Raw genomic sequence first — 25,397 nt, 5'->3', positions numbered from 1 at the left:
GTGCTCTACCACCTGAGCCACATCCCGGGCCCCTCACCAATTACATATTAGAAATGCTGAAAAAGAAGTCAAGTGTTTGAACACTTAGTCAGGGTACTCAGCAGCCTGGTTTCTTGTTCTCAGAGAAGCCAGGAAGGATTGAAGAGACGACACACTGTTTGTACGGTAACAGTTGGTAAATAGGTGAGACAGGGTCCTTTCCCTGAAGGGGCTGGGTTGAGGGAAGGCCTTGCCTTAAGACTACAACAGTCTGTCTGAACTAAAAAGGACCACCTTTTTGCCATCATGTTCCTCTTGGTTGTGACTTCATTTTTGCTTTAAGGCATCCACCTCCCCCCCCCCCCCCCCCCCCCGCCTCCGCGACTCTTCTGATTTTCTAGTTGTCACATTTGCGCAATGACCAGGGATGTTATGACACCCTTAAATAAAAATCTGAGGACAACTTCATGAAGGGCAGCTGAAACAAATCGAGTGGAAACGATTTGTTCACATCGCAGCATCCGATACACCCAGGCTTTCCGGAAGAGCACAGAATCCTTGGCAAACACGGTGGCGGAGCAGATCGCCAAAACTGCTCCCAAACGTCACAGGGGCGCGGCCGCCCTCCCAGGGCACACTTCTCCAGACACGCTCAGGTTTTGGAGAAAATGGAGCGGGTACTTGTAGCTCCTCCCTCTTTGGGTGATGGGAGGTCCACCGGGAGGAGAGGACAGCCCAGACCTGAAAGGCCTGCGTTTGAAGGAAGCAGGATCAAGAGGAGGAGGGACTCTGCTCTGGTCTCAACCCAACAACAGCGTGTCTTCCTCTTCTCCCCTTCCCAAGTGTACCCGCTGGCCCCTCCTTCTGCCATCACCTCCTGGGGAACTAGGGTTGTTAAATCCCACGCGGTGGGCTGGTCTCCATGGCAGCCTACTGGCACGAAGCCATCACCCCAACCTCCCCTGGGTAGCTCCAGTTACTTCCCACCCCAGGGCCCCGGCCGGTTCGAATTGCTCCCGGAGGTGGGATGCCGAGCGCCTCTGGCATCTGGAACCCGGCTGCGAGAGGGAGGGACGGCCTCCCCGGGAGCCCCACCCTCGGCCCTGGAACATCTGGGTGCGGGGGTTAGCACTCCAGATGTAGCTCGCAGGCCGCCAGCTGTGCGCGCTCCCAGTCTTGGGCAGGCGGCCGGAGAGTCTGGGCGGACGCGTGGGAGGGGCTGTGACTTTTCCCTGTGAACTGACTTTAAAACCCGGGGAATCTCGAGTCCCAGCGTGGGCCTACTGACTCTCCCGCACGCATGACCTAACTGGCCTAACGCACAAGTTTCCAGCCCAGCCCCCTGGCACCTCTTTGAGCTTCTCAAACCAGCACAAAGGAAACTTAGTCCTGTAAGATAAATCTAGTATCTTCATCTGATGACCTCTGGAGCTGGCATTGGGACTCCAGCTGTGCGCCAGAGAATTCCATATGGGTGGGTGGAGGGGAGAACGGCTACACACCTGGAGCTTGCCCTAAAGCGCCTTTTGACCAGAAGTGGATTCCACATTCGAAGGTGGGGGTCTGATCCGCCCCATTACCGGCAGTTCAAGCCAGGAGAAAGTCCTGTCGAGTCTGTGACTCAATCCCCCTGGAATGTGCCTGGAATAACAATGGGGACTTGAAAGCTTTTTATGGCCGAGGTATCTGGTGGAGAACAGGCGGCTTTGGCTGCGCTGGCGGACGGCCGAGGGGGCAGGCAGCCTTGCCTAACGCTGGGCTGCGCCCGGAGCATCTGGTTTGAATCAGTCCCAAAGCATTTCTATCGGCTTAACCCACCATCCCGCAGATCCGACGGAACAGGATAAACCAAATATATTCCGGGCACTCCAGTAATAGCTAAACCCAATCACGTTTTACCGTTGGGACTTCCAACTGCCCCAACGTACAACTGTCGTTATTTTATAGATGTTGCGAATTTAACTTCCTTTTCTGAGCTTGCAGGTGGGTGGGCATGTGCAAGCATGGCTCTGTTACCCTTCTTTTTTGTTTGAGGCCTTGGAATAGTGAGAAGGGTCTGAGGCCAACTTATGTGCTGGGTAGCACTATATATATAGCCGCATTTTCCTCAACGCCCTGCTCAGAATTCCAAACGCAAGTTGGAACAAAGGCAAACGTGTCTGAGTGTAAAGGGTGCGCTTGTGCCAAGAACTACAGTCACAGGGGTAAATAACCTTGTTTTCTCCTTCAGCGGTGGCTACCAAACCCCCATTCTTGGAAGGTGGCCAACTGTCTGTCGGGTGGAGGGTGCAGCTAATTAGAGAGTCCATAAACCTCTCTGTCAAAGGGGGCATGTGACCTTCCCCCCCCAAGTCTAAACAATAAAGGCAGCGAGCCGCAGGCACTCCGCCCCGCCGCTCTGCGGGTTCCCTAAATAGGAACAGGATGAAGGCCCGGACTGAAGGGGTTACCGGGGCTCTCCACACTCACACCAGGAGGAATCGGCCACTCCGCTTCCCAGTATAACCCGCTTCAATTACTCTCTCCCATCTATTGAGAGGAGTGCGGCTTGCAGAGAGCACATTGTCTAATCTAAATGAGGAAGCAATTATTCCTCGCGGCTGTCAGACGGGCTTGGAGACAGTTGGGTCAAAGATCAACCTGCTGTCATGTGACCTTACTCTGCACTTGAGGAAGATCAACTCTTACCGACAATCCAGCTTGGCTTTTCTGAAGCACATTTTTTTTTTCTTACCCGTGTTACATTCCCCCCTTCTCACTCTTTAGGATCTTTCTTAACTTTAAGTTATTCTAAAGTAAACACAATACCTCTCTGCACATTGCTTAATGGTAAATATTAAACGTGTGTGTGGGTTTACAGGCGTCTTCTCAGAATATTGCAAAACGGGGTTCTTTGTCTGCTTGTCTTTGTCTAACTTCCCTTCCTGGGAGCCTCCTTGCTAGCTTTAATTTTATACAGCATGTTGTAAACTATAAATAACACAGCTCTACTTTCCTAGAACATAGCATATGGAAACTGTCGCCTGCTGTATGTCCCAACTGTAGTTTCGATTTAAAGACTGAATAAAGTTAATCCCCTGTGTGAAGCGGCGTTGGACCGTTTGTGTGTGTGTGTGTGTTTTATTAGTTGAAACCGGGGATGGAGGAACACCAGGAATTCTTGGTGTTGGGAACAGAGCCCATAAAAGCGTTTACAAGGTGTGGTGTGAAGGGAGGGAGGGAGGCCAGGGACAAATGCTGGTGGGAGTGGCCGCAGGAAGGAAAGTACTTCCTGAGAGGATGCTCCTCTCAGGAGCCACATCCTCTCTTCAAACGCTTCCTGTTTGGTCTTAGCCAATAATTGATGGTGAATTATTTTTCCCATTCGGTTTGAAAGCATCTTCTCTCTCCTCACGGAAGCTTAGAGGCAAATCAATGATTTGAACGTAACGGCTGACTCCACTTAGTCTTCCGATAAATATCGGACACTTCTGTAATATTTATAAAAAATCATGTCTAGGTTAACTTTTTTCGGTATTCTGTGATGCCCCAAAGTAAGTATAACGAAATGAACCAAAGACCAAAGTCCCCAACCATAGAGCCTGAAGCTTATTCACTGGGTTGGTTGATTGGTTTGCAGAGCAGGGGTGGTATGCTGACTGACAGCAAGAACCAAAGGGGCATCAGAAGCTGGGGCGTAGCTGTTCTTTTTCCTCGGCATCCCCTTCCTTTGTAAGATAACAAGAGCTAAGACTGCTAGTTTCTATGCACAGAAACAGCGAAACAGCTCTCTTTTGAGGTGGAGTTCCTTTTAAGGATATTGTGATGGCTACTTATGCATGTCAACTTGGCTAGGCCATTATACCCATTTAATTAACAGTAGTAAAGTGTCTTTTTTCTTTCTGTCTATCCTTCCTTATTGCTTCCATTCTTATCTATGTCTGTCTATGTATCTATCTATGTATCTATCTATCATCTATCAATCTATCTATCTATCTATCTATCTATCTATCATCTATCTATCTATCTATCTATCTATCTATCTATCTATCTATCTATCTATCATTTTGAGGCAGAGTTTCACTATGTATCCCTAGCTGGCCTTGAACTTACAATGTAGACCAGATTGGCCTAGAGCTCAGAGACCCACCTATTTGTGCACCTTGGGTGCTGGGATTAAAGTCGTGTACTCCTGGCTTCCATCCTTATTTTTAAGATGATGTTATGAATTGGTACTTTCAGATTATACTCCATAATGTGAGTGGGCCTAATCCAAATCAGATGAAAAGGGAATGTGGTCAGCAACATGTACCTGCACTCCAAAAATTAACTCTTCCGCTGCCCTGCTGCTACTGGGCAGCCTTCAGAATCGTGTGAGCCAATTATTTAAAATCAATTCATCAACCAATCAATGGACTGATCGATCAATCACTTTCTTTTTCTAATGGTAGTGTTTTTCTGGTGAACTCTGACTAATCCACGTTATCTACCTTGATTCCTGGTGGAACCATGACCTTTTGTATCTCTCAGATTCTGAGTAAATCAGGTGTAGCATTGATGATTAACCCAACCTCTCTCAAGTACTTTGAGATGGTACATCACAGCAGAAAATAATCCAGTCATATTCTCTAACGCCTCATTCGTTTTTCTCTAAACCTTGGCAATTGGGAAAAAAATGAACCCTTTTCCCCACCTGGTGCCCAGGATCTGTCTCTGATCTGCACCCCCTCTTCCCACAGGCTTCTCTGCTAGAATTCCCCAAAGGAACCAGTTAAAAACATATAAAACTCACAGAACTAGAGGACAGACCATTGAATGTCACGGTGAAAACCTCCAGTTACTGAAAACAGTGATGGTTCTTCTGCTCTTGGGCCAGAGAAAGCTCAGTGAGTAAATGCGGTTGTCCCCGAGCCTAAGGACCCGAGTTCTACTCCCAGAACCCACATGGTCGAGAGGACAGACTCTCACTAGCTGTCTTCTAACACACACACACACACACACACACACACACACACACACACACACACACACGAGAAATGAGTGAGACGGTCAGATTCAGAACATGTTTCAGAAAGCCAAAAGACTCACCATTGTGTTGGATATTAAAAGATAAAGGCAGGAAAGGAATAAAATATTTCTTTAAAGAAATTTGTTCCACTCCAGACATGGTGGCAGATGCCTTTAATCCTGGACTCAGGAGGCAGAGGCAGGTGGATCTCTGTGAGTTGGAGGCCTGCCAGATCTACAAAGCACGTCCCAGGACAGCCAGGGCTATTATACAAACAAAGCCTATCATGGAAAGAAAAAAACAGAAAAAAAAAAAAATCAGTTCCAAGAGGATCAAATGAATTATTCAAGGACCTACAAGAAATCCTAGAATAATGCAGACATTGACTTGATAACAGTGAATTCATTCTTTCGAAACAAGAATTCTCTTAAATTGTTATTGTCTTCTTAGATAGGCTGTGTTGAAACATAACCACACTCTGGTACAAATTGGGCAATTGATGTTATGTTCCTGGATATATATATATATATATATATATATATATATATATATATATATGAAGCGAAGGCAACTTGATTAGCATATAATAACAAGGTACCATACTTGGAGGGTCTCACTATACAGTCCTGGCTGGCCTCCAATGTAGAGATAGGCTTGCCTCTGCTTCCCAGTGCTGGGATTAACGGTGTGTATCAGCATGCCTGGTCTTCTTCCCTTTCTTACTATGACATCCTTGGGTAAACAAAGACATGGCACCTTTCCTCCCCCCCCCCCCCCGCCCCCCCAGACAGGGTTTCTCTGTGTAGCTTTGGAGCCTGTTCTGGACTCACTCTGTAGACCAGGCTGGCCTCCAACTCACAGAGATCCACCTGCCTCTGTCTCCCCAGTGCTGGGATCGAGGGTGTGCGCTGCCACCACTGCCCGGCCCTATTTTTTTTTTTTTTTTAATTTACTTTATGTTATGAGTGTTTTGTTTGCATGTACGGATGCACACCACATTGTACGCCTGGTGCCTACGGTTCCTGTGGTTGGGCACAGTTCTTTACTAAATCACTGAACAGGTAAAATATCAATCACATGCTTTAAAATTCCAACTTGAAGAATTGTCTTTAAAAAAAAGCAATTTGTTTATTTAGACAGGGTTTCTTTATGGAGCCCTGGCTGGCCTACAACTTATTAGGTAAACCAGGCTGACCTTGAACTTGGGAGATCGCCCTGCCTCCGCCTCCAGTGATGAGACGAAAAGCCTGTTCCACTTTAAAAAGGAATTTAAAAACATGGCCTACTCTAGGACACTCAGAGGAGGCTTCAAGCCTAGCATATATTGATGAGCAGGTAGAAGAGCAGAATATTTTCCAGGAATAACACATCTCTGACGTGGTTTTTGTTCCACACAGCTCTGTAAGAACAGTGAACTACTTCAAGGGAAAAAGAAAACCCCAAGGAAAAAACAAACACCATTAAAGTCCTTCACAAGCTCACTGTGTTCTTCTGAATTTCTACTTTAATTTATAGCCCTCCTTGGTCATGGCAAGCATATGTCTCATACCAAGGCTGAAAACTGTAAGTCCATTTTCAATGCTATCTGAAAACACGGGAACATACATTGCATATCATAATGAAACAAAGCAAGGGAGCTTTTAAGACAGGATTTATCTTTAAATGTGAAGCAGACACAGACTCTCACACAGACGGAACTCCAGAACACTTCCAGGATACAGAAATCCGAATGTTCCGTTAGACTACGCTGCCGACTGCCAGCCGATGCCTTGTGACAGAGTTCCTGTGCTGTTTCCCCTGCTTCTCTGTCTAGCATCCAGACTCCACCACCCAGGATGCCTTCCTCAGCCTATGACAAGCTTTCCAGAAAGTGACCATCATCATGATTTGTTCTGCCAACGCAATCTGAAGGACATAGATGTCGTCTGTTACTAAATCAGGACATGCTGAATAACAAAGAACATTCATAGAGTTCAACACATGTACGCCGACACATAAAGAAATACCCAACTGCCACTAACGTAATGAGTTTACTTTATTGTAAAAATTCGCAAAATACATTTGCAGAGTCACCCATGTACGGGGCTTAAGGATAGCTTTAACAAAGAGATCTTATAAAGTTATTCTTGCTTAAAGTATTAAAGTACACAGAGTTAAAAAAATATTAGAAGAAAAAAATGTTAAGTCAGGGTCAACACTCAAAAAGGATTGATATACAATATACAAAAAGGGTCAATCTGCAGAGCACCCCTAAAAGACTACGTCTTAAAAGTTCTTAGGGAAAAAGGTATTTTCTTTTCTAAGAACTTTAACCTTAGGGTATATTTCTTAAGAAATACTACAAACCATAAAGCCACAATCTTCTCAAAATTCGCCTATTTCACAAATAAGTCAACCTAAAAAGGAGAGGACAGAAGAAACAGCTTTGGAATCTGTATTTAGATTTCTATATTTAGATCTACTGAGATCTCCTTAGTTTCCCCAATGAAAGATATTCAATGAAAAATTAGCCCATTACAATTAAAAAACACTTACAGTTAATATAAGACATTATAGTAATACCATAAAGGTTCAGGCATCTCCCCAAAAGTACAGAAAAGAAAGAGGATACATTTAGCCAATGTTTGACAGAATTTTAGAGTATTTACATGCTTTATAACACTGTGGAAGTCTTTGGTGGTGACACACGGAATGAGATCCCTGAAAACCCGTGAGTAGACAGCTCTGCTCCATCCATGTAGTGAAGTCTTTCTTTCCATCAGTGGCGGCAGGATCTCGTCGTTTTAGCCATCTAAAACACACGGTGGTGTGTGTGGACGGGGTCTGGCTGGGGAGTGAGGTGGGTTTATATAATTGCTCATTTAGCAATCAGCTTACTGCTGGTTCCTTTTTGTTTTTCACAGATTTTTTTTATTTTAAATTATGCGTACGTATGTATATCTGTGCGTCAGTATGTTCACATGCATGCAGATGTGCCTGGAAGTCAGAAGAGTATCGTATTCCCTGGAGCTGGAGTTGCAGGCAATTGTGAACGACCTACCAGGTAGAGGTGCTAAGGACTGAACCTGGGTCCTTTGTAAGAGCAGTATGCATTCTTAAAACACTGAGCTATCTCTCTGGCTGTACTTGTGGCTCCTTTCGATACCAGAAAGGAAAAAAGAAAAGAGACATGTAGACTATATCAATTCTTATGCCTAAACAATAGTTAAATATGGGGAATAGTTAAGTATTAGTGATCCCACGGAATGACTGGCTAGTCAGATAAAATACTAGTAGGCTATAATTTTTGGATAAACGCCAAAAGGCAGACAAACAGTGCCCTAAACAAGTTTGTGCATTGCATGCTGGTGCCCCAATCAGCAGTGGGGTAAGTCAAGGCACTGTGGTCTATGAATAAATTTACAACTTAAAAAATTAAAAAAATCAGCAGCCTCAAAAGCAGAGAAACTAATGACATGAACTGCTTCTCCTTAAAAGAAACAAAACAAAACAAATAAGCCCTTTATTTCTCCATATACAAAGTTCAAAGAAAAGGACCCTGCTATGACATATGACTGTGGGGACAGATGGTATCAAGTTTATTAAGCATGTCACCATCAGGGATATGCCCAAGCATGGGCCGGGGATGAGAACAGAACAGGACAGCAAGCATTAGTTCTGAGTCAGGTGGTGTCTTTGTTTGGGCATTTTGATTCTCCCAATTAGTAATTCTGCCAATTTAAAAAGTCCATGAAACAGGGTGTGGTGGTACACACCTGAAATCCCAGCGCTTAGAAGGCAGAAGCATGAAGAGTATCCACAAATTTGAGGCTAGCCTGGGCTACCTAGTGAGTTTCAGGCTAGCTAGAGGGAGACCTTGTCTCAAAACAAAACAAGCTGGGCATGGTGTCACACACCTTTAATGTCAGCACCTGGGAGGCAGCGGCAGGTGGATCTTTGTGAGCCTGAGGCCATCCTGGTCTACAGAGTGAGTTCCAGGAGAGCCAGGGCTCCACACAAAACAACAACTAGAGAGAGATAGAGAGAGAGAGAGAGAGAGAGAGAGAGAGAGAGAGAGAGAGAGAGAGAGAGAGAGAGAGAGAGAGAACAAATAGTATATGAATTCCTTAAAAGATGGGTAAGTTTGTTTTAACTAATTTTCTTTTTTGATTCAGGGATTGAACTCAGGGTCTTGCCTATGTCAAGCATGGCACCAATCAGTAGTTCCAAAGGGCAGGTGTAATACAGAAACTGGATTTCTAGAAGATAATATGGTGTCAATCAGTGACCATGGAGACAGAGTAACTTACTTATCCAATGGTCTTATCAGGTAACACTGCCTCTGGCCGGGAAACCAAGCACACAGCATGGCCTTTGTACAGAGCAGGACAGGGCCAGGCAAAATAAATAACGCTCTTTCCAATAACTTATGATGGATGTCTGAACAGAAGTTGAAGAATTCTTCTAGTAACAAAGAGGCTATGAGTCAAAGCAAAGCAGATGGAGATACAAGATTAAATTTGGGGAAAATAATTGAATTTTTATTTGGTGCTCAATATTAAGAATGTGAGTCAGTTTGGGAGATATTCAGAGTAGCATCTAGAGGTCATGTATGAATGACACTCAGACACTCCCAAGTAGATTTTGTTTGATTATCGAAGTTTTGGTTATCCATCACCCCAGATACACTGATTTAGGGTTCACCATGCAGTTAGTAGGGCAAATCCAAAGAGCCTCCGAGTTCAATCCCTCTAAATCTCTTACACTGAAAGGTGGTCTCTGTCTGTGAGCCTTTGCTACGTAGCATCAACTGTCCTTGTGCTTTATCCTGACGCTCATCTTTAGGGAACAAACTCAGCCAGAAGAAGATTCAGATGACTTCAGTCACCGTCGGGTCTGTAAGGCAGCTCTGCCTCTGCCAAGCTCGAGAACGAGATGTGGTCACTGGGCAGTTCCATGAGTCAGAAAACACTGAGTGTAGTCGTGCACACACCTTTAATCCCAGCACTCGGGAGGCAGAGGCAGGTGGATCTCTGTGAGTTCAAAGCATCCTGGTCTACAGAGCTAGTTCCAGGATAACCAAGACTACACAAAGAAACCCTGTCTCTAACCCTGCCACCAAAACAAAACAAAACAAAAAACAAAACAAAAAACCCTACAAAAGAAAAAACCAAGTGCTACACTGGTCTTGACTCTCTTCTGCAAAAGCTATTTTTTAAAACCTAAAATAACATAATTGTTGTTGATAAAAACACATCACATTCAACTATGGAAACTGATTAATGTTAATTACTTCTTAGATGTTAAGAATATAATTAAAAAACAGTTAAAATTAGTCAGGTGTGATAATATACACCTGTCATCCCAGCAACTGTGAGGTGGAAGCAGGAAGAGAATCAGGGGTTCAAGGCCACCCTTGGGCCACAAGAGACCTTATCTCAAAAAGCAAAACAAAAAGTAAAAATTTAGTAGGAGTTAGCTATGTGTCCCTACTATAAATCAAATGAATTTAACAAATGAGTAGGAAAAGGAGATGATGCATTTCAAAGCGTAATTTGGACATGTCAGAACATCACAGACAACAAAAAAGACAGCATCGATACAATTTAAAGTAAATGTACAGTCATAAAATAAGTAAACAATTTTCAAGTGTGCAAAACCAGCCAGGAAAGTGCTATGTGGACACCTGGTTTTCAAATATCTGTTTCAAAACCTTTCAGCTCATGATGGAAAGCTTCCAAGGCTTATGTAAGGGACATGTCACCACCTTACAGTATGTCTTTGTCACAACACTGGCTGCTCAGTGGCTGTCACCACTTTCCTGTGACAGATGTGGGTGGCATGGATGGGCGTAAACACAATGCGACACCAGAAGGGCAAGGTGTATCCTGAAGCAGAGACTTTTCAAGTATACCCTGGGTCTATGTTTTACCCTTAGATCCCAGACACTCAATGTTGCTGATGAAATCAGGTAACATGATTCTCTGTAACTGTTGTTATATACATGCACATTAATAAACCTTACACAACTACATTTAGCAGTTAATATCTAAAAGTAATTGTTAAAGAAACGAACTATTTAATGTTATTAAAGTAAATCCCATCATTGCCACAATCGGAAGATTTAAAGTATAAGTCCTGAATATATTGAGTTAGAAAATGAAGTTGATTTGTTAGGATTATTTGTCTTCAGATAGGTGAGGTGTAGACGCTAAAAATACACCTGTGGTCTCTTCTTCACTTTATATTTCAGGGAACCATACCGCACCTAAAGAAAGAAAAGTATTAGTATTAATAAGAGGTAACCCAGCTGGGTAGTGGTGGCGCACGCCTTTAATCCCAGCACTCAGGAGACAGAGCCAGGTGGATCTCTGTGAGTTCAAGGACAGCCTGGTCTACCAAGTGAGATCCAGGACAGGCACCAAAACTACACAGAGAAACCCTGTCTGGAAAAAACAAACAAACAAACAAACAAACAAACAAACAAACACAACAAAACAAAAAACTAACCTAAACTAAAACAAACAAAACCAAACAGACTGATTAATTTTTTAAAGTAGGTAGGTTTTAATAGTTCATCGTCATAGTACTTGTTTCACTCTTCTGACACAAAACATCAACTTTCTTGGGAGACGAGGCAGGAGGACTCTAATTCAAGATCTACCTGGGCCACACAGGAGCTCTGCGCCAGTCTGGGCAACTTATTGAGACCCAGTCTCAAAATAAAAGGCGCTGGGAACGTGGCTCAGGAGTATAATATTTGCAAAGCCTTCATGGGGCCCTTGGTTCAAATGCCAGTACAGCACCCAAATCAAACCATCAAAGCACCACCCATCCAAGCAATGCCCTTGCAAGTTACAACCTTACTAAGAACACCCACAGAAACGTAGCTGGTGATGTGATGGGTGTAGGCAGTACACAGGACATTCCCAATCACGGATGAAAACACTGACTTATTATTTACATTTGGCTGAGTACAATGTCAGTAAGTGAGCCTTAGCGCAATGACACCGTGTGACGGCAGGTATATATCTACTATTTAATTATCATGTATGACTTGTTGAAAGCAACACTATGTAGTTAATTCTGTTAGCAGCTTTCCTTGCTTATATAGAGGGCAGCAACAGACAGTCACAGTAACTGTGGGGTTTGCTAGGTGGAAATGCCACTTTCTATATAGAGCACAAAATAAGGACTTTCCTATTTCAAAATTTCCAGGGGGAGGAAATGTCCCTAACACACCTGCTTTTAATAAAGAATTTCAATTACAATGCTGTCCTCTGATTGGAATCCTTCATTCACTGGTCATTTGATATCATTAATGACAAAGTAGAAGGAAATCCCTCCCACAGATCGTTAGGAAAATAATTCCCCGCTGCACACTGACCTCTTTGCGGCCTTTGATGGTCTTGACAGACTTCATGCTCTGGGATCGCCGCAGCCCCTTGTGAGTCACCATCTCGTCGTCGGAGAATGGCCCCTCCGCTTCTTCATCGGTTTGTTCACCTCCGTCTTTCAATGGAATGCCATAGGCTAAACAAATGGTCAAGGGCAGCACGTTTTAGACACAGGACACCAGGCAACCTGCTTCTTCATCGGCCTGGCATGAGGGTCTAGCTGGGGCCTCTCTTCCCACTCATCTGGAAAGTGCTCCTGGCCCTTCCCCATGAACTTTGGCTTTGTGCACTACTGCAGATAAAGATCAGAAGACTCATTTCCTCCATGAACTTCTCCCTGATCCATTTCACTCATTTACCTAATTCTTTTTTTTTTTTTTTTTTTTTTTTTTTTTGAGATGAGTCTTCTGTAGCCCAGACTGGGCTGGAACAAGGTGATGGCACCATGGCCAGCAGCCCAATCTTATTATGAATATTTTTATTTAAAAAATAAGCCAGCCGGGCAGTGGTGGCACACGCCTTTAATTCCAGCATTTGAGAGGCAGAAGCAGGCTGATCTCTGTGAGTTCGAGGCCAGCCTGGTCTACAGAGCGAGATCCAGGACAGGCACCAAAACTATACAGCGAAACCCTGTCTTGACAAAACCAAGTAAATAAGCAAATAAATAAATAAATAAATAAATAAGTAAATAAAAAATCATCCAGAGGGCTGGGGAGCCAGCCCAGTGGGCAAGAGCACTTGTACAAGCATAAGGCGCTGAGTTCTGGTCCTGGAATTCAAGTAAAATGTGGGCATGGTGCTCTGGACTCTCCACTGCTGTGTGTACATTTGTGTGTGTTGTGCACAGAGAGACAAGAGGATCTCTGGGGTTTCCAGGTTGTTGGCGTAGCAAAAATACACGTGCCCCAGGTTGAGGGAGAGACCCTGCCTCACAGGAATACTCGAGAGTGATAGAGGAGCATACACCACACAGTCAGGCATGATACACACCAGGAGCATTAAAAACTCAGGAAGCAGAGAAAAAGGACTGATGTGTGTTTAAGGTCTGCCCGAGTTAAAGGTAAGACCCCAAGTCAAAACAGGACTGGGAAGGTGACTCAGCCTGAGTTTGAGAAGGAAAACATGTAAAAAGGTAGAAGGAGAGAATGACTCCAAAATTGCCCTTTGATCCCTAAGTGCACAATAATAATAATATCTAAAATTAAAAAAGCCCAACACAGCCGGGCGGTGGAGGCACACACCACACATCTTTAATCTCAGCACTTGGAAGGCAGAGGCAGGTGGATCTCTGAGTGTGAAGCTAGCCTGGTCTACAGAGTGAGTTCCAGGACAGCCAAGGCTACACAGAGAAACCCTGTCTCTGAAAAACAAAGCAAAACAAACAGACAAGCCAAACCCAAACAACAACAACAACAACAACAAAAACAAAGCCAAACAACACACACAAACACACACACACACACACACACACACACACACACACACACACACACACACACAAACCCACCCCAGAATCTCTTTAAAATTTCCAAACAATGAGGTTAATACCCACACTATGTTTGTTTTTTAACAACAACAAAGGAAAAAACAGAGAAAAATAATCAGAAATGTTGTCAAGTTTCTTTTCACCCTCACGTGAGTTGTACAAACCCAAATGTGTTTTAGGCTGCCATTTGTGCCTCTGACTTTAATTAAGACCCAAGCCCCTCTCCCACCTGTCACGCGAGAGGTCAACACCGGGAATGACAGGGGATCCCAAAGGAGACGCGAAGGGGCTACAGTCGGAGAGGTGAGTTCACAGGAGCACGGTCACAGTGCTGATCAAGAGCAGGAAGTTTCCGTTGAGAAAAACCACAGGCCATGACACAGACGTTAGAGGAAATGTTCAGCACCAAGATCAGCCAGGGCCCACAGGGCCAGCTGTTACGTGGACCTATAAATACTCATCTCTGTCTGCTGTGCAAGCATCCAGGAGGGACGGTTACTCCAAGAATTCTAGGGAGTATTCCAGGCTGGGAGTCAGGAGCAAGAGCACCCCATCTCGAAGAGAAGGCCCTCAGACACTGGCTTGTCTTATCGGGGTGACTTGTCAGGACATACTGCTGGGCTCCACCCCTGGAAGCTTGTGATTCAGCAGGCCTGGGGTGGGGCAGAGATGAGCATCTCTAAGGAGCCCTGGGGGAGGATGACATAGCTCTGAGAAGCAAAACCTGAGGCTCCTGGTGAGAGGCAGACCAGGGCCAGTCCAAGGCAGTGAAGACAGGGGGTGGGCGCATGTGTGTACATTTCCATGGCCCAAAGAAGTTTTAAATCCCTCTCTAATAAAGATAAGGAGCACAGGATAAGGGCCCAGGAGGAAGCCGGGATGAGTTCTTCTGTCAGGAAAATGACGTGGAACAAATGTCTATTAGTCAGCTCGCCCAGGACACAAATAATTTGAGATTTACAATGCAAACTGTGAACAGTCGCTAATATGCTTTTTACTCTCATAATAACATAAACGACTTTAATTATATATTAGGACAGAACAATTTTAGGCTGCCAAACATCTAGGCTCGAAATCAGGAAGGATTTGGAAGCAGAATCAGGCATTATTTTGGCCAGAATCCTTTGTTTTTCTGTAGTAGTCAAAAGAAGACTATCCCAGGCAGAAGCGAGTGTGAATGTAGAGAGCTGGAGCAGAGGGTGCCGGGAGGAAATTCAAGCAAGCCAGGGAAATGTTCCTCTTTTAGGGTAAAATGAAGCCATATTTTCTCTCTCTTTTTGAAGAGATTTATGTTATTTTTTTAAAGATTATTTTAATTTTCGTTATGTGTATGTGTGTCTCTGTGTGGTATGTGCATGTTAGTACAGGTGTCCACAGAGGTCAGAGGAGGGTACCTGATCCTCTGGAGCAGGAGTTACAGGAGGCTATGAACTGACCAACATGAATGCTGGGAACTAAACTCGGGTTATCGGAAAGAGCAGTATTTGCTCTTAACCATGAAATCATCTCTCTAGTCCTCTGCCTCCTCTGAAAAAAAAAAAAAAAAGCTACATTTATTTATAAAGTGTGTACGGTCATGCACCGCACGTGTGCAAGGTCAGTCTGCAGGAGGTGGTTCTTGCCTTCCAACACCTGGGTCCTGGAAATGTAACTAAGTAAATGTAACTAAGTAAATATAACTAAGTCATCATGCTTGGTGGCAAGCTCCTTTACTCACCCAGTTGAGCCTTACTGACCATTGTATGTCTCGGGAAGCAGGCTTTTATGTATTTAAATGTTTCCTTTTTTAAACTGCCAAACATTTGTTTAAAAATAACTATTGTATAACGAAGAAAGTAAATCAGAAAAAATTTAGAGGATGTCATTTATAGAGAGAGTTTTCTATTGTATTATTTATTTATTTATTTATTTATTTATTTTCAAAATAAGAGCATTAAGCCAGGTGGTGGTACAGCACACCTTTAATCCTAGCCTTTGGGAAGCAGAGGCAGGTGGACCTCTGTGAGTTCAAGGCCAGTCTGGTGTACAGAACTAGTTTCAGGACAGTCAGAGCTACAGAGAGAAACCCTTTGTCAGAAAAAAAAAAAAAAATCAAAATCAAAATAAGAGTATTGTGCTATTTCTGGTTTTGAGTAATGGATTAAAACTAAATAAACAACACCCCCCTAACGGAACAACAGAAAACACACACACACACACACACACACACACACACACACACACACACACACACACACACCACACCACAGACAATGTTAATCTTTTAGAACATCCTCCGGATTTTCCAGTATGTACAGACACGTAACAGGTTCACATCTCTTAATCCTTGCTCCCGTGCCTCTGCAACATGGGATCAAAACAGACGCTGTCTTACTGTATGATTTGTCCTCCTCAGAATGTGACATCATTGGTTTTCAGGGCTGATAACCTAGGCACTTGGCTCTTGTTATCATGAGAGGGGCAGTCCTGTACATACAGCTCCCAACGCTTATCTGGAAGCCTGTCCTCCAAAACGATCAGTTCATTTCAAACTCACAGAAAGTCCAAGAGGCTGGTCCATGACTCCCGGATTCTCCTTCAGCCTTCCAGGCTTTTGTCGCTGCCTCAACAAATCACCACTAATAATGCAGTGAAGGCACCGAGTGGGATTTCTGCCAGTGTCGTGTGGGACACTGGCTGTGGGAACTGCAGCTGCCAGGTGACTCGAGCTCCCTCAGAGACCGGGAGTGCACACAGAGAGGACACACAGATTAGCACCTGCCGCTTGGCTTTTCCAGGCTCTGGCAGGGACACGTGCGTGTGAGCTCTTTTCTGCGTGTGCGACTCCAGCTCCAGCAGCTGTTTCAGCACAGCTGCACGAGACCCTGAACAGAACTACTCTGCTGAGCCTGGTCAGCCCACACTCTGAGCAAACGAGGAAACTGTGACTGTTTTAGGAAACGGTTTGGGGTTTTTACAATTGACAAGGGGGGCTTTCTTGTTTGTTTGTCCACTTCCCCCCGCATCCTCTGTCTTCTTCTGACAGGGTTTCCTGTGTGCAGCTCTGGCTATTCTACTCACTCTACAGAGTGAGACCAGGCTGGCCTGGAACTCAAGAGATCCTTCTGCCTCTGCCTCCGCAGTGCTGGGATTAAAGGTGTGCACCACTCTGCTCAGATAATGAGAACATTTCTGATGGCTTCTTTTTGTCTTCTTCAGGATGTGGGATGTGTTTTTCCTTCCTGTATGGTTGGTCTCTCTCTCTCTCTCTCTCTCTCTCTCTCTCTCTCTCTCTCTCTCTCTCTCTCTCTCTTTCTCTCCCTCTCCCCCTCCCCCTCTCCCTCTCCCTCCCCCCCCCTCTCTCTCTGTTTTGACACAGGTCTCATGTAGCCCAGGCTGGCCAAACACTGCTAGGTAGTTGAGGTCGGCCTTGAATTTCTGATCTTTCCTGTTCCCACCTCTTTCCAAATCTGAGTGCTTGGGTTACAGGTGTGCACCACCAAGCTCTGTTTATGAACTGCTGGGGATGGAACCCAGGGCTTTCTGTATGTTAGTGGAGCACTCTACTAACTGAGCCACAGCCCAGCCTCAGGTCTTCATTCTTAAAAGCACTACTTAACCAATGGTTAGCTTGAGTATAACCTTTCAGACACTCGCCACCATTTTAAGTGTATTCATTTTTGGGAGAAGGTGGAAGATTTACTTTTATTATTTTTAATTACATGTATGTATATACATACATACATAATCTGTGTATGGGTATATACATATATGTGCATGAAGTTCGGGTATCCATGGAGGGCAGAGGAGTTGGAGTTAAGGCAGCTGTGAAGAAATGCTGGGAACTGAACTCGGGTTCTTTTCAAGAGCAGTGTGCCTTTCAACCCGTGAGTCAGCTCTCCAGCCCCAGCCTTTACTTTTTGAAGAGGAGCAATGGCTAAGGTGTGGAAGCTAACATTTGGGAAGCTGCGGCAGGAGAATTGCCAAGGGTTCAAGGCCAGCCTGGGCTACACTACAAAACTTGGTCTTTCAAAAAGAAAGAAAGAAAAAAAAGGAGAGGCTGTCATTTTATCTTAAAAATGAGCTTGAGCTATTATAACGTGATGAATTTCAGCCTCCCTCTCAAGAGAACGCAGTTTTTGAAAGAACGATTAATACTTTATAATGAAGAATGTCCTCCAGAGGACCCGAGATCAATTCCCAGCACCCACATGGCAGCTCACAACTGTCTGGATCTCCAGTTCCAGGGGATCTGACACCCTCACACAGACATGCATGCGGGCTACTCAGCAATGCACATAAAAATATTAAAATTAAAAAAAAAAAAAAGAATGTCCTCAGCATCTGAGTTTTCAGCCTGGATAAGAATGAAGATTGCGGCCGGGCAGTGGTGGTGCACGCCTTTAATCCCAGCACTTGGGAGGCAGAGCCAGGCAGATCTCTGTGAGTTCGAGGCCAGCCTGGACTACCAAGTGAGTCCCAGGAAAGGTGCAAAGCTACACAGAGAAACCCTGTCTCGAAAAACAAACAAACAAACAAAAAAAGAAGATTGCTGCAGATGTGACACAGGATGAAGACACGCTGCTTGTTTATGTGCTGGCTTCCAAGACCACACCAGTTCAATCAAGCAAGGCCCAAGACACGGCCACCGTGACAGGCTCATCGCTTCTGCAGAAGATGCCTGCAAGCTCGCTCTTGAATTAGAGTGTGCGATCTCAACACATTTCCCGCTGGACTGATTTCATTTCGGTTTTGAGTCAGCATTGGTCATGTGCTTCAGCCTTCTCACCTGTGAGTCAATGTCCTTACTTGTTCACAGAACTTACAGAGTGCTTACCCATGAGACTCCGCAGATGTCAACTGACGGTTCGAACAGAGAGTGCTGGTGACCAGTCAGAACTAAAGCAGGGGCAAGCTCTGAACCATGTCCACAGCTCCTATAAACTCCCAGATGCCCGAGAGGCCACAGCTCTGCTTTTAGCTGCATGACCTATCTATCTACCTTCCTTCCTTCCTTCCTTTTTTTTTTTTTTTTTTTTTTTTTTCAGGGTTTCTCTGTGTACCCTTGGCTGTCCTGGAACTTGCTATGTAGACCAGACTGGACTCAAGCTCACAGAGATCCACCTGCCTCTGTCTCTGCAGTGCTGGGATTAAAAGCGTGCACCACCATGCCCGGGTAGCTTCATGATTTCTGTGGGCAGCAAAAGGCAGGTAGCCGTCTGAGTTAGAGAAAATTTGGAAAGAAGGCGCTATAGCTTGGGGATGTAGTTCAGCTTGGGAGAGTGCTTGTACAAATCCCTGGGGTTTTATCCCCAGGACTGCATCATACCAGGTGTGGTGCCGCACCCCCGGGCATGATACTTGGGAGGTTAGATGCAAGAGGACCAGCACGTTCATGGCCATCCTCAGCAAGCCTGGGCTGTGACACCCTGTCTGGAAAACGGAAAGACAACACACCAAATAAGAAGCTCCGAAATATAGGCTTAAAATAAGTAAATTTTGCTGGGTGTGGTCGCTTACACCTGTAGTCCTAGCTCTGGGGAGGCAGAGGCAGGAGAATCAAGAGGTTGAAGACAGCCCCACTTATATAGAAAGTCTGAGGCCAGCATAGGCTACATGAGACTCTGTCTCGACAGTAACGCTATCAATAGCCAGGTGAGTTCTGTGTCTGGTACCATGTATTATGAAGTCCCCGCCCCGGCCCGCCCCGCCCCGCCCCGCCTCGCCCCCGGACTGTCCCGGCCCGCCCCCAAGCCCACTTATGAGGGGCTCCTGTAGAGTACAGTGAATGAGCATACCTGCTGTTTCACTGGCTGGTTTGCTCTTCCTCTTCGCTTCTGGCAAAGTCTGGTAGGGTCTCTGTCCCACAGGCTCATCCCCTTGGATAGCCGTCAAATCATGCATGCTGAAACTTCGCAAACGCTCCGTTATGGCTCCTTGGCTCTGTTTAACGGAGACGTGGTAAGACCCGAGGGGGGGAAAAGATACTTTCAAATACTTAATATTCTTATATTTGTCATGCAACATGTTAGGGCATTTTATTATGAAACAATTTGTCATACAAATAACATCCCTGCACATCTTGTGATAAAAAAGCGTCTAGAGAGGCCGACGTCTACCACAAATACCGCACACTGTTTATAGCTGCTTTATGACATCTGTATCAACATTAATCCATTTTCCTTTTTTATGCATTTCAAAGTATGTCATTACATCAACACATTTTATTCCAAGCATTTCAGCATTATACTAAACTTTAAGACGTGTTTTTATTTTTTATTTTTTAGTATAATGAGATTATCTTCAGAGAAAATAGCATCCATAATTCTGAGCTGTGGTTCAGTATTCTGGGTTAGTAACAGTAAAACTAGCCTGTTGGGGCTTAACATTTATGACGTAGAGAAGCTCTTCAAGGAAAGACAGTGTTTTAAAACAAGCCTAAGTCAGGAGTAGTTAATAGCTCTAACTAGAACTAGGTAGGAAAAAGTTAGGAGCCAAATAATTTTGGATCAGAAACGATCTTCAGACAATGAATAACCCGGCAAGATATGTTCACCACAGCATATTTCATTTTGTCTTTATAAAAGGTTGATTCATTTTTACTTTATGTGTATGAGCTGGTGCCCGCACATATATATGTGTACTGCAGGGGTGCAGTGCCCTCGGAGGCCAGAAGAGGCTGTCTGATCCCCTGGGACTGGAGGTAGAGGCAATGAGGCACCCTGTGGGAGGCAGAAGTCAACCAGGTCCTCTGCAAGAGCAATGAACACCCCTAACCACTGAGCTGGCTCTCCAGCTCCTATTGTCTTAACAACATGACAGACATGAGCAAATATTTAAATGCAAATTAATGAAAAGGAAAACACAGCTTTGTTTGCTTGTTTGTTTGTTTTTCTGAGACAGGGTTTCTCTGGGTAGCCCTGGCTGTCCTTGAACTCATAGAGATCTGCCTGCCTCTGCTTCCCGAGGGATTAAAGGCATGTACCACCACCACCACCACCACCACCACCACCACCACCACCACCACCACCACCACCACCACCACCACCACCACCGGGCTGAAAATGAAGCTCCTTACTTTCACTGGCCACATCTAAGATGTCCATGTCCGCAGTGGAAACTGCCCATGTCGGCCAGTACAGAGAGCATTCCCACCACACACACAGCATTCAACAGTTTCCGTCACCACACAGCTTTCACGGGGACATTTATCTGAACTTTAAAGATATACTTCCCTAAACTATGAAGCTTTGTAAAGAGAAAAAAAAAATTCTAAATTTACCCACTTTAAATCTGCATAGCATACGGATGATTCATTGTTTTATTTATAGCTAGACTAAAAATACTTGTCTCAAGGCGTTTACACTGATTATTTCTTCTCACACATATGAATTTATGATTGCCTCTACTTATAACATTACCATGGAAACTCACCCATCACGGTTCATCTCTAAACTTCAAAGTTAAAGGTGTTACAAACATTGGGGCGTTTCTTTTCGCTTGTATTTTACCCTGAAGAAACAGCCCTTCAATTCACAAGTCGAGATTCAGTACTCTAGGGTACTGATACCCTACTATGTCAAATCACACGCTGTTTCCACTCCCTAGGTAAGTTTTGTATTTCTACCATATGTTTTGAATTGTGTAAGAACATTTAAAGTTGGGGCTGGAGAGAAAGCCCAGTGGCTATGAGTACTCAGTGCTCTTGTAGAGGACCCAGGTTCAATTCCCAGCACCCACACAGTATATCATCTGTAATTCCAATTGCAGGGGATCTGATACCCTCTTCTGACCTCCTTGGGTATCAAGTGTGCACATGGTAGGGGAGAGTAGCACTCTCCCATAAAAGAAGAAGTATATCTTAAAAAAAAAAGAGGAATGTTTCAAGTTCATTTCCCCTTTAAAATAAGTGGACTTCACACATTTAAAAATTAGTTTTGGAGCTGGATGTGGTGGATCTCTGTGAGTTTGTGACCAGCCTGGTTGACAGAGCGAGTTCCAGGACAGTCAGGGCTACATAATGAAACGCTCTCTCAAGTAAATAAATACATAAAAATTATTTTGTGGCCGAAGAAGTTGCTCAGTGGGTAAAGGTCCTCTCCAAGTAAGTCTGGCAACTTGAGTCTGATCCCCACTACCCATGGAAGAGTGGAATGAGGGAATCCACTCCCCATAGTTGTCCTCCACACACCCGTCTCTCCTCTACCATGCACACACAATAACAAATTTTAAAAGACTCTTGACAAACTTAGCTCATTGTATTTATTTTCTGTTGACCAGATAGCATTTACTGATAACTGTAGTGGGTAGCCATTTGAGCTTGGATGTGGAAGTTTCAACCCCCATTGAGACTCTGGCAACTGTCATGCCTATGAGGCGGGGACAGGGGAGGCACCTGGAGACCCGAGATCTGGATGGGCCAGTGCTCTCTCTGTGCCGGGACCCTGAACAGTGGAGGTGGACCTAGCAGAGCTCCAGAGAACACGGCTAGATTGTGATACACCTTCCCCAGACCCCGCGACCTACCTATCCCTTAATTTGTAAGTTACCCACTAAATAAATCTTCCTTTTAACTATGTAGAGTGGCCTTAATAATTTCACCAATAGATAACAGAGATAAGACGAGACATTTCAGAGACAAAGGTCAAGGAAGTGCCGTGTTCCTCTCTCTGAAGGAAACCTTGTTTCCTCAGAACTGTCATGTTCTTTACTGTGCCCTTCTCTTTCCGTGAATCCTCACAATACTCCTGGACCGTTTTACCCATCCCATACCCAAACACAAACGGCATGCAAGTCCACATATTATGACTCGGGTCTTAAATGTTTCTTCAAAGGCGTATGTCGCCAGCCTGTCGAGCTACTGGCAGCCCTACAAGAGATGGTGGCTAGCAAAGGGAGGCCATGTGATGAGCCCTTGAAGGCGATCTTGGGGATCTGCCCCTTTTGGTGTCAGGAGATGAGTGGATGCTCTATTACCTGATTTGCCACAGGTCCAAGTGACAGCATCCACCAGTGATGGACTAAAACCTCTTTTAGTCAAAATAAACATTCTGAGTCTAAATAAACATTTCTTGGGGAAGCTGATTAACATGCTACACTACCCTCCCCGTGACTAGAGTACATACAATCTCTACGATCTATTTATTTATTTAACGTAACTGGGTGTTTTGTCTGAATGTATGTCTGTGCACTGTATCCATGCAATGCCAGCGGAGGTCATAAGAGGGTGTGTTGGATCACCCGGAACTGGAGTTATAAACGGTTGTAAGCACCATGTGGGTGCTTGGGAACCAACTTGGGGTCCTCTGAAACAGATCAGCCAGTACTCATAATGGATGAGCCACCTCTCAAGCCCCTTGAATATAGTTTCTAGGGCTGGTTTTAATGAGCTGAACTGCCACTGAGTACTGACTAGGTTAGTACTTGTACCATTGCAAGTGGTTTTAATTGGTGCAATCAAAGACTTACCTCGCAGATGAACTAGAGTGCTGCTGTTACTTTTACTGCTGTATGATGTGTGTTTGCCATAGGAGCAAGATTTTAAGAAACCAGAAGACAGGGTGAGACTTAGGCTTCTGTCCTGGCAGACCATCTAGAACGGTTTTATATTGAGCAGGTCTACTGAGCAAACCAGGTATTCTTTTTATGACTATTTTCCCCCAACCGGACAGAAGTCAGAGTTATCTGAGAAGAGAAACCTCAGTTGAGAAAATGCCTTCATCATCTTGCTTGTGTGCAGGTCTGTAGAGTGTTTTCTTGATTAAAGATTGATGTGGGAAGGACCAGCCCGCTGTGAGGGGTACCACCCCTGGACAAGTGGTCCCCAGTTGTCTAAGAAAGCAGGCTGAGCAAACCACGGGGAGCAAGCCATAAGCAGCACTCCTCTACGGACTCTGCTTCAGCTCCTGCCTTGGGGTCCTGCCCTGGCTTTCCCCAGTGAAAAAGCAGAAAGTGGGGCTCAGGGGGTAGCTGAGTTGGTAGAGTGTTCGCTTAGCACCAGCACGCAGGAAGTTCTGGGCTCCATTCACAACATGAAATAAACAGGGCCTGGTGATGCACTACCCATCATCCCAGCAATCAGGATATGGGGGCAGGAGGACGAGAGGTTTAAAGCTGTCCTCAGCTACAGAGTGATGCTGAGGCCAGCTGGTGATACTTGGGACTAGCCTTGGGGAAGAAAGGAGGCATGGGGGGGGGGCAGGGGAAGGAAAAGAAAAAGGAGGTATAAGCTGCTTTTTTTTTTTTTTTTTTGAGGCCTCTGGACACATCAACAGTTCTGACTACCTTGGGAAACTGGATTTCCTACTATATAGTTTTTTTTTTTTTAATAGACTAAAACACATCTCAAATGAGAACAGAGAGGTAAGTGTAGCACAGTGAAGTTGAAAAACATTCAATACGTTGTAATTATCCAGTGTAACTACTTCAAAGGAGAGGTGTAATTACAAAATAATCATATCCAACGGGCAACCTGTTCACTCTAGTCTCATACCTTCAGCACAAAAGCCCATTAGTACAAGATTTACGTTTGCCGTGCAATGTGAAGTGGAAATACCTCCCCTGCCCCAGAGTCCTAATCACACCCAGGGAAGGATCACAAGCCTGCAGTACATGGGAAAATATGCAAAAATGAACAGTATGTTTAGACAGATGAGATGGGTGATTGACTGTCTTTCCTATCAAATGCTTCTTTAATATTATGAATTAGTAAGTTTATTTAATAAAGTTTAAGAAAATCTTCTTAAAAACTAGTTTTAAAATTTAACCTGCCAAGCGATGGGTTTTGCTATGGCATCTTTTTCATACACCTTTGTCCTTATCTGTCCTCCTCACGCTGGTTTAATGAAGACTTGATTATAATAACATGCTGCACGATAACAGTTTCTGCTCCATTGAACACTGTGGTTTTTGTATCTAATGCTTCACTCCCATCATCAAAAGAAAAACAGTCACTGTGAGTGGTGTGGCCCTTAATCCCAGCACTGTGGAGCCAGAGGTAAGCCAGCCAGGGTCACACAGTAGTGACCTTGCCTCAAACACGGAATAAAGATAAAAGAAGAAAAATAGTTTCTTCCCTATCTTTAAAAAAAAAATTATTTTTACCTTTGAAAATTGGGCGTGTGCCTGGGAGTCTGGTGTGGGGGTTGGTATGTGCGTGTGAGTGTTAGTGCCTAGAAGCCAGAGGCTGTAGCTGGAGTTACCGCACCCAGTGTGGTGCTGGGAACCAAACTCTGGTCCTCTGCAAGAGCAGTGTGTGCTCTTAACTACCAAGCCATCTCTCTGGCCCAGTTCCTCTGTTTTGAGGGCAAAGGAGGAACGCCTACTCAGTTATCACTAAAAAGCATATCTGCTTTGCTTCAATTAAATAGGTATCCCTCTTCTTCTATTTGGCTTGTACAATAGTAATCAAAATGATACTCCACTCTGGGTGGAGTAACTATAGAAACAGCATTCCAGGCAATCAGGAAGAAGGGGTCACCATCAACAAGGTATTTGCATACTCTGTCTCTTTTGATCTTATTCACGTCAGAACTATTAAGTACAGTGGGTATATAGCTCATGATTGTAATCTAAGCACTTGGGGCACTGA

The 25,397-nt window shown here is 44.6% G+C and overlaps 1 protein-coding gene across 1 annotated transcript in view; it reads right to left on the bottom strand.

Annotated features, from left to right (window-relative positions):
• Nucleotides 1-6,983: 6,983 nt before the first annotated feature.
• The window catches only part of Reep3 (receptor accessory protein 3), an 84,719-nt gene continuing 66,305 nt past the window's right edge, over nucleotides 6,984-25,397 (bottom strand). Inside the window, exons 6-8 of the mRNA XM_076557078.1 lie at nucleotides 19,606-19,750; nucleotides 12,333-12,478; nucleotides 6,984-11,213 (exon numbers count right to left, since the gene is read on the bottom strand). Of these exons, the coding sequence (XP_076413193.1) occupies nucleotides 11,157-11,213; nucleotides 12,333-12,478; nucleotides 19,606-19,750 (348 nt within the window). The 3' untranslated portion in view covers nucleotides 6,984-11,156. The remainder of the gene's footprint in view (nucleotides 11,214-12,332; nucleotides 12,479-19,605; nucleotides 19,751-25,397) is intronic.

This window comes from Peromyscus maniculatus, chromosome 21 (assembly GCF_049852395.1).
Source record: "Peromyscus maniculatus bairdii isolate BWxNUB_F1_BW_parent chromosome 21, HU_Pman_BW_mat_3.1, whole genome shotgun sequence".
Classification (NCBI taxonomy): Eukaryota; Metazoa; Chordata; class Mammalia; order Rodentia; family Cricetidae; genus Peromyscus; species Peromyscus maniculatus.
Note: the sequence above shows the minus strand (reverse complement) of the source record. Positions and strands in the feature narration are given on the sequence as shown.